At 37.3% G+C, this 9,735-nt stretch overlaps 1 protein-coding gene across 1 annotated transcript; it reads left to right on the top strand.

Annotated features, from left to right (window-relative positions):
* Positions 1-441: 441 nt before the first annotated feature.
* On the top strand, positions 442-1,955 carry LOC131623220 (uncharacterized). Its single transcript, XM_058894217.1, has 2 exons — positions 442-1,231; positions 1,387-1,955. The coding sequence occupies exons 1-2, from the start codon at positions 442-444 to the stop codon at positions 1,953-1,955; spliced, it is 1,359 nt and encodes a 452-aa protein (XP_058750200.1).
* Positions 1,956-9,735: the final 7,780 nt, after the last annotated feature.

Consider the following 9,735-nt stretch of genomic DNA (forward strand, 5'->3'; position numbering starts at 1 on the left):
TATTATTTTGGCCATGATACATTCGGAATTTGTACCTTGTACTTATGATGTACTATTATCTTTTCGCTGCGACGTTATGTATTCGTTGTCTTTATGAAACCATATTTAATACTTTATGCATATTATTCTAGACATATATGTATGGGGTGTTATAGTTGGTATCAGAGCAGGTCGATTCTCGGCTTTGCTAAAAGACATGTCATAATGCAGTACAATTCTGCCTCATATGTGTATAGCCGGCATGATTCCGTATGTCTTACATATGGCATTCAGCCTGATCAACTTAATTCCGTGTGTAGGACAAACAGGGAGATGGACGAGCAACACAGAGGTCCCGGAAGGCCCAGAACTAGGAATGTGGAGCCCGAGCAAGAAGCTGGAAATAAAGGCATACCTTGCCAGCAAATAATGCAATAGCAGAATCAGATGATGATGCAGATGATGCAGGGTATGCAAGGACAACAACATCCTGCTCCATATCCTGTTACACAAGCTCCAACAGGGCCAAACTTTCGTGCTTTCTTCATAATGGATACTCCAGAGTTTGCGGGTGGCTTAGACCCGGTGGTAGCTCATGATTGGTTGGCCAGTATGGAGAGGATATTCCAGGCAATCCAGTGTAATGAAGAAGAGAAAGTGATATTTACTACGCAAAAGATGAAAGGACCGACTCTTATATGGTGGAATACCGTATCCACCTATTTCACTACCCAGGAGATTCCTAAGGACTGGCATCATTTCAAGGCGGCATTTCTGGAGAAGTATTTTCCTAACAGTGTTCGGACCCAAAGAGAAACAGAGTTCCATAACTTCAAGCAAGGAAACTTGTGTGTTTTTGAGTGTGGTGAGAAGTTTGAAGACATGGCTGATTACTCACGACAGGTTGTTTATGCTCCTGATGAGTTATGGAAGATTTATCAATTCTTGATGGGTTTGAGGGCCGGCATTTCTCACAGTGTGTCCCAGAGGGAGTTCACTGCATATGCTGAATGTTTGAGGCAATGCTATGTTGTGGAGAACACCTTGAAGAGGGTTCAAGAAGAGAGGAACCAAAATAGGACTAATTTTAGAGACAAATGGAGATTTACCCAGCACTTGAAGCCCCGTAGTTCTCCATCAAAGAAGAAGCAAGGATATGGTGACCAATCGGCTCCACCTCCTTATTGTCACAAGTGCAAGAAGAGACATACCGGGGAGTGCAAACCCACTTCTATTACTTGTTACGAATGTGGCGAGTAGGGTCACATATCTCCGCACTGTCCTAGAAAGAAGGCTCCTAAGAAGACTGCCGATTGCGTGTACACCTTAGATGCAAGGAAGGCAAAAGGGAACAACAATCTTATTGCGGGTACGTGTTATGTAAATAACCAACCTTATATGTTTTAGTTGATTGTGGATCTACTCATTCCTTTATTTCTACCGAGTTTGTTTTTCGACTTGGTTTGGAAGTCACTCCATTACCCGATCATATGATCATTTCTTCGGCGACAGATGATAGAGTGGAAGCCCGACTGATTTGTAAAGATTGTTCAATATCTTTTAATGGACGTGATTTTCCGATCGATCTAATTTGTTTACCTCTCAAGAGACTCGATGTCATTCTGGGGATGGATTGGTTATCTCTTAATTCAATGTATATTGGTTGTAAGGAAAAGACCATATTCGTTCCTGCTGAAGAGACTTCTTCCGATGATGCAATTACCAAGTTGATAGAAGGTACGACCAGCGCAGTCAATTATCTCTTTTCCCAAGAAAGATATTTTCTTTTAGTTCTTTCCAAGGAACCTTCTGTAAGAGTGGTATTGTCTGAGATCCTTGTGGTGTGCGAATTTCCTGATGTGTTTCTTGAGGATATCACTTCTCTTCCTCCGGAAAGGGAAGCGGAATTCTCAATTGATCTTGTTCTTGGTACTGCCCCAGTTTCCATCACTCCTTATAGGATATCTCCTATTTAACTCAGAGAATTGAAGAGCCAGTTGGAAGAACTTCTATCTAAGCATTTTATTCAGCCTAGTGTTTCTCCATGGGGAGCTCTTGTTCTTTTGGTAAAGAAGAAAGACGGAAGTATGCGCTTGTGCATCGATTATCGTCAGCTGAATAAAGTTACCATAAAGAAAAAATATCCCTTGCCACGAATTGATGACCTCCTAGATCAGTTGAAAGGAGCCAGTGTGTTCTCGAAGATTGATCTCAGGCCGGGATATCATCAGATTCGGGTAAAGAGCTCAGATGTGCCTAAGACTGCATTCAGGACTCGGTATGGTCATTATGAGTTTTTAGTTATGCCTTTTGGCGTGACTAATGCCCCAGCGGTTTTCATGGATTACATGAATCGAATTTTCCAACCATACCTAGATCATTTTGTAGTGATCTTCATTGATGACATCTTGGTGTATTCTCGTTCTCCTGAAGAACATGAAGAGCATTTGCGGATTGTGTTGTCTACTCTCCGAGAGAAACATTTGTACACAAAGTTCAGTAAGTGTGAATTTTGGCTATCCTATTTAATTATTTTTAGAATAATAGTAATGTTATGGGTTAAAATAGAACTAAATGGAAAAGTGGATATTAAGACTTAGTTGAAGGACAATTAAGACATTTCATTTGGTCACAAGTCTTAAGGCTTGTTTGGTCCCTCACTTGTTCCAAAAGAGATTCTTGGAGAGAGAGAGAAAGAAAGAAGCATGAAAGGAGAAAGGAGAGGGAAGAGACCAACCAAGTCAACCATTGCATGCACCCTGATCAAGCTCAATCCATCTTTAATATTTGATTTCGCAACCCTTCTTCAACCTAAGGTAAGTCCTTTAGATAGAAAATGGGGTTTTGATCCATTTGGGATTTTTGGGGTTTAGGGATTTGAGAAAGAATGCATGAAATCCTTGCTAATAACATGTTGTAATGTTAAAATGTGTTTACCCATGTTATATTTTGGTCGTATACACCCTTATTTCGTACATGCAAGTTAATTCAAGGGGTTAAAGTACCCCATGGTAGAACTGGTGAACTCTGCGTTTTTCTGCATCTGTGATGGTCCGCTAAGCGGACTAAGGTCGCTTAGCGGATACTAATTTCTTTTCCATAAAATCGCGAGTCCTCTAAGGGGACGTGAGGCCGCTAAGTGGAGGAACAATTGAGGGTCACCACTGGAAAGCGCGCTAGTAGCCCGCTAAGCGGACAGTGCTGAGCAGAATTTTAATCTTCTTTCCCCTGAGAGCAAGTTTGGTTTCTAATCGTAACCAAGCTCCTCCTTAACCATTAGTACACGTATGTACGTTTAATTTGTGGTATTTTATGACACGCATTACCATTATTTCCGTTTGATTACTTATGTTGAATGTTATACATAATGTTAAATATGTTTATTCAAAAATTCTTGTCTACTCATTTGAGATTAATTATGAATACTATGATGAGACAATGTATGGAATGTGTTGATATCAAAATGTTTTGGTTAAACATTCGGATTGGTTTGTCTTATGACCTTACGCTTGTTGTGTGTATGTATGCTTGAATCGAAGTGGCCGGTGGCTAGGTTGGGATGTATCTTTGACCATGGAGTCAAGATATCTTCCTGGACCATGGGTTCCGTGGAATAGTCTGATGATGTGATCAAAGATCGCGCACCTGAGCTACCATTGCAGTGTGCTTGTGAGGGTCGCGGGGCATTTTACTCACTTGGCGTTAACACACTTGTGTGCTCGGTATGATGGGCTTATGTAGCCACGTAGGCTAATAAATAATCGGTAACTCATCTCTAGTGAGGTCAAGTAGGCTAACACCGGGATTTCTCCCGATGGACTCATGCGTCAAGGTGGCGGTTTGTACTCGGCGTAACCCACTTGCGTGAAGAAGGTTAATGGGACAATGACGCTGTCGCAACCGCAAAAAATGGAATCAGAGTCGCCACCAATATATTTATCCCATCAAGGGAAAGGGATACTAGGAAACCTAACTGTCATACCCCAAAATTTGCCCGTCATATTCCAAGATGTTTTTTTACTCACCTGACTTGTAATTGCTCAAGATAGCGCAAGTTCACTCTTCTCCTAAGCACAAGATTCAAAATTAGAGTTTCTGATTTAATTAGGGAAAATCAACCTCTGATGCCTCAAGATAATCCCATGGCTTCTAATATGATTCAAAGTATCCTCATGCCAAGTTTCAAGCCTTGATTCAAAAGATTGTTCACTCAATGACCCAAACGATCAATAATCGACTAACTGACCTAAAAGTCAAACTATGGTCAAAGTACAATCAAAACTCCTGATTTTTTGTCAATATCCACATATTGAAGTTTCATTCACCATTTGATCAAGAATTGATCATGGTTCATCAAGGAAAGATCAAAAATCAACAATTCAAAAAGTTTCTAAATTAAGGTTTTCATAGGAGAAAGTCAACTGAACTTTGACCAGCCATAACTCCCACATGGAACATCAGAAATTTCCCATTCAAAGCTCATTTTGAAGGAAATTGAATTCTCTACAACTTTGTCTCTCACATGCCAAGTCTAAAAATGCTTCGTTTGAGAGATATGAGCTAATACATTACAGGTCCTTCTAAAAGATCGCCAAAAGGCATTTTTTTCAAAGCTCATAACTTGAACATGGTAGACTCAATTGAGGTGAAACCAAAAAGAGCTTTTATAGGACTCTTTTAGCTTTCCAAAAAGTCCTAGAACATATCCATATAATAAAAATTGAGAGAGTTATGGCTTGCACAAGTTGAGAGATATTGAGGAAATACACAAAGGGGAAAGTGATGAATTTTGAGTTTTTGACTAAATGGGTCTAAGAGTTCCATCTCAAACGTGACAATGGCCCATATAACAACCCTTAAACCTATTATTTTAGTTTTATGATATTTATTTTTATTTACATGAATTTTTATTCATTTAAACATTAATAAAGCACATAAAATATGAAATAAATAGTTTCAAATCAAAGATTAATTTTTCCAATCATATTCAATCATCATTTAGGGTATATATTTGAAGGAAATTCGTGGTCCCCAAGTTTGCAAAAGATTGAGATCCTATTTGGCCAAAAAAAGAAAGAATTATATGATTTTTCAATCAAATATTTTCTCTCCAAATACCTAGGATCCAAGTCCACTCTTAACCTAATTTTCTTCCCTCATATATAGTGGACACTTGCAGCCAAGGGAGGGACGTTTTTTTAGCCAAAGAAACTAGGGTTCTAAGAAAAGAAAATCTTAAAAAACGAGGACACAATCTAATTGTTTTCTGGGCAAACTTCAACGTATTCCAACCATCCTAATCCACTCACGAGGTATTGAAGGGTAAGAATGGACCATTAGCTTAGTCTCATAATGCCTGAAACGAGTATATCAAATTCATCATCTTCATGCAAGTTTTAATTTCTGTATCTCACTTATTACTATATTTTAATCTGATCTAATGATTTCTGTGAGTTACTGATGAGTTTTAGGAAAGGTTTGAATCGTTGGTGATAAGCTTTCAGGAAGGAATATGGTGATGCCATGGCTAGGGCTTACAAGTTGCAAGCTTTCGTTTTCAATGGTGGAAGCCGCCTCCGATCCAAAAGACCACGCCAATCGGTTCAGGAGGCCATGATTAATTGATCTGGGCATTTAATTTGTTTTACTAACGTTCGTTTCGCTGAGTTTTTAAGGTGTGCAGAATTTGAAGGTTTATTCGTATGAAAAACCGCAGCGAAATTCAAAGCTGAATCCGCAAGTATCTTTGTAGAAGATGATGAACAGTGGATCTTGGGTTTTGACCACACACGCGCGGTGTTAATTGGACGGTCAGTGTATTCAGACATTCTCTCCTCATGTGATTGGTGGGTCAAATGGTCTCAAGCCTCTCTCCAACTATAATTGGACGCTGCATACCAAAGGACCCCACGTGAACTTATCTTTTGACCTTTTCCTTTTAGTATTGAATTACTTTTTATTATTTTATGCTGGATTAACTAACAACAAGGAATTTCAGCGCAGCTGGCAGTTTGAAGTAGTTTGGAATCGTTGAGACAGGGGTTCGATCCCTGGGTCTCGGTCATTTGTTTTGATTATTATTCCTTTGCAAATCCAGCGCACATGGCTTACGAGATGCTTCCATACACCCGCAGCGCATCACCATAAGATCGTTTACAACGCAGATCCAAGGGATACGGAGGTGCAGTCTATGGTGAACCCTTAAGGTCACGCCCTACCCAATCAAACGCCAGGTTCTTTTAGTTTATTTGATTATTTCTCTCTTTTTGTGTTTTGTTTTATTAACAGCCATTAGAACTAGTTCTTTTTATTTTTTTTTTGTTTTTTTTGTTTAGGTTTAATTTTCTTAAATACTCAAGGTTAGGATTAACTAATAATTAGGTTTCTTTAAAAAATTAAAATTAGGATTAGTGAATTACACACTTTGGATAATTTAATTGGTGTAATTAGGATTTACTCTTTTAATTAATTTTTTTTAAATTTAATCTAATATCAATTTCTATTTAGTCAATTAATTTAATAAGTTAGGATTAATTAATTATTTAGGTCAAATAATTTTAATTAATTAGGTTTACAATTAATTAGATTTTAATTTAGGTTTAGTATAACATTTGGTAGGTGTGGTTCGTCAACTAGGATTTTGCCCTTAGGTTTAGCCATTAACCTTCAAAGGCTTAGGCCTAGGTTTTCCTTTTGTAATCAAATTGAATTTTCTTTCCAAAGCGCGATTTCTCTTCTCACCTCATGCTCTATGATTGTCGCATGCCCTTTTAAATTATTTGCCTTTATTTTAGATTTTTCCTTTTTATTTTGCCTTTTTATATCTGCCTTTTTATTATGCTTATCATCTACTTCATTATTTCTTGTGGAATTCCACAAAATATAACAAATATTCACAAAAAGAAACAATTAAAATCTAAACCAACAATGAAAATATTCACAAGCAATTTTGTATTTTTATCAAGCTTAGAACAAAAAACTAAGAATTTATTATTATACCTAATCAAATTTTAAAGAAGAAATAACAAAACAAATCAATTAAATATCTAAAAAAAACTATGGATTCTTAAAATTCCAATTGGTTAGAAAACATATTTTTATCATTTTCATTTTAATGGAGATTGTATTTAACAAGTAAAAAAAAAATAGAAACAATTAAAAGAAATAACATACAGGGGGTGCTAAAGTAATTTCTTTATGAACTGAATTCTTTACTGAAGGTGCACTTGGGCCTCATCATAGGGGTGTGAAAAGAATTACGCGCTTGTCATACCCCAATTTTTGACCTAAGATACCACCTCATATCATTTGCATATACATCATTTGCATCTCTAACAAATTGCACAGTTTGTGTTTGCTACTTGTTGTCATACCCAAATTTTTGACCCCCCTGAGATGACATATCTTCAGGATTTTCATCAAGTCAGAGTAAGTACCCAGAGCAGTCTGACATTCAATCGAGGGTGTTCAAAGACAGGAAAACTCAGGCAAAGGATCAATCAATAGGAGGATTAGTCTCTAATACAATCATAAGACTCAAGAGTTTCATTATTTCACCCATGATTGATTAGACACCCAGTCATCTAAGTACAGAATTACTCAGATCAACAGACTAGGGTTTTGAGCCTTATCAAGGACTAAAATCAGGGATCACCTTTGGGAAACCATAAAAAGCCCTAGGGGATCATTCAAAGACATCAATCATCTTCAAATAACTCATATGACAAGATCCATTGGACATCACCCCTCAATTCAAAGTCTACAGTCATCATTTTCATCTGGTCGACAATTAGGGTTTTTGACCTAATTCACCAAGATAGTTGACTTTTAATCAGGGCATGAATCCAAAACTCAATACATGATTCAAGAATCTCTACTACCTCAATATAATCCATTTACATCATTCATTTGAGGAGAAGATCTTGATTCTACACAAAAGTCCAAAATCTCACCTTATCTGGAAAAAGTCAACTGTATAGGATCACCATTGACTTTTGAGATCTTTGGTCAAAAAATGACTTTCAAGGATCAATATCATCAATATATGGATAGTAAAGTCATTTGACCAAAGAAATTCATCAAGGAGCAAAAAGTCGGGAATTAGGGTTTTTTAAGGTATGGTGAGAACTCAAAATATCACCTACACAACTCAAAAAACTCCCAACATGAAAGTTGTAGATCTTGCAAAATAAAACAACATCTTACAAAGGAACTTTTTTCAAAAGATCAATCATTGAAGAGTTTTGGAAATTTTGAAGTTCTAGGTCATAAACACTTAGAAATTTTTCTAAGTGTTTTAACCTAGTTTTCTTCCAACTTTGGCCTCATTTTTCACAAATTTGCCAAAGGATTCTGAAGAAACTCCAAACTAATGATTTGAAGTAGATGTTTAGGGCTTTCCAAATTGTGTTCAACCTTCTCCAAATTCATTTTGAGCTAAGAGTTATGCTTGTTCAAAGTTGGCCTCATGAAGTGAAATTATAGGTCATGTACAATTTGGAACTTTGCAATTTTGTGCATTTTGCTTCACTAAGTGATGCCACACGACCTCTAATGCATCTGAAAACATGCCATGCATCCAAAATCATCATTGCATAAGGATTAGAGAAGATTCCCAAAAACAAAGGCATGTGATTATGTAATGATTGCATTTTTGAATTTATGACAAATTGATGATTCATCAAAGGAATCTTCTCCCAACCAATTGGAGCTCATTTCTGCAGCCATTTGGTCCCCTAAGATCAAGCAAAACCGATGGCTAGGGAGTGGTATCAAAGAGCTCATCATTGCACTTGGAATATTCTTTGAATTTCTTCATGGCTAAGAAACCAAACTCACTACACTAAGCAAGCTTACTATGTTCAATTGCTCTGAACCAATTGCCTATAAATAGAGGCCTCTTTCTCATTCAGAAAACACAACAAAGCAACCATATTCCTTTCTTTCTCTTTCTCTTCTCATGCTTATTGTTTTTCAAAGTTCTTTGGCAAGAAGAATCGTTTTCTTCAAACCAGAGCTTATCTTTGGAAAGTAAGCATTCTAACATCTCAAGGGAGGTCATTTGAGGTGATCCAAGCACCTGGATCACTTCTGTAAGTGGAGGAACACCATTGTTGCTCTCACTTTGGAGCTGTTGCAGTTGGAGGTCTATAGTGCAATTCAGAAGGTTTCCAATCGAGCCAAGCATCCAGGCACGTTCCATAGGAGGTAGTGAAGCTGTTCAGATGGCTGCAGCTCATCTGTAACTCAAGAATCATCACTCTCCATGTCCACTTGAAGCTCAAATCGAGGGAGGTCCATAGAAAAATTCAGGAGGATTGAGGTTACAACAAGCACTCAGTTAGCATCACTGAGTCACAAGGAAGCTTTTGGGATCATTCATACAAGCCCAGTTGCTCTCTATCAACCTCACGACCTCCATTTTCAGAGGTAAGTTTCTGAACTCCCTCTCTTTAATTTAAGTACTCTTTGTGATATAGCTCGATTCTATCTTGTTCAGCATCATCAGAGGATTGAAAACCCTCTATCATCATTCATTTATCTTTCAGTATAGCCATTTAATTTAATTTTCAAATTTTAGGGTTCTTCACGTTTTCTGGTAAATTAGTTAGATGTAGTTAATATAAATTCATATTAGTTACATATTTAGAATCATGAGTGAATTTAGAGCAAGTTTGGTCTTTACATCTTTGCAAATGGTTGAGATTTGAGAGAATCAGAATTTCAAAAATGTTGGAGCTTGAGGTTGAAGACGAA

Source organism: Vicia villosa, unplaced genomic scaffold, assembly GCF_029867415.1.
Source record: "Vicia villosa cultivar HV-30 ecotype Madison, WI unplaced genomic scaffold, Vvil1.0 ctg.000058F_1_1, whole genome shotgun sequence".
Lineage (NCBI taxonomy): Eukaryota > Viridiplantae > Streptophyta > Magnoliopsida > Fabales > Fabaceae > Vicia > Vicia villosa.

Bases quoted from the DNA above. Each gene is read 5' to 3' on its own strand.
- LOC131623220 (XM_058894217.1), top strand. From the start codon at position 442: ATGCAGGGTATGCAAGGACAACAACATCCTGCTCCATATCCTGTTACA. The intron at 1,232-1,386 runs GCGAGTAGGGTC...TATATGTTTTAG, and splicing joins TATTACTTGTTACGAATGTG to TTGATTGTGGATCTACTCAT.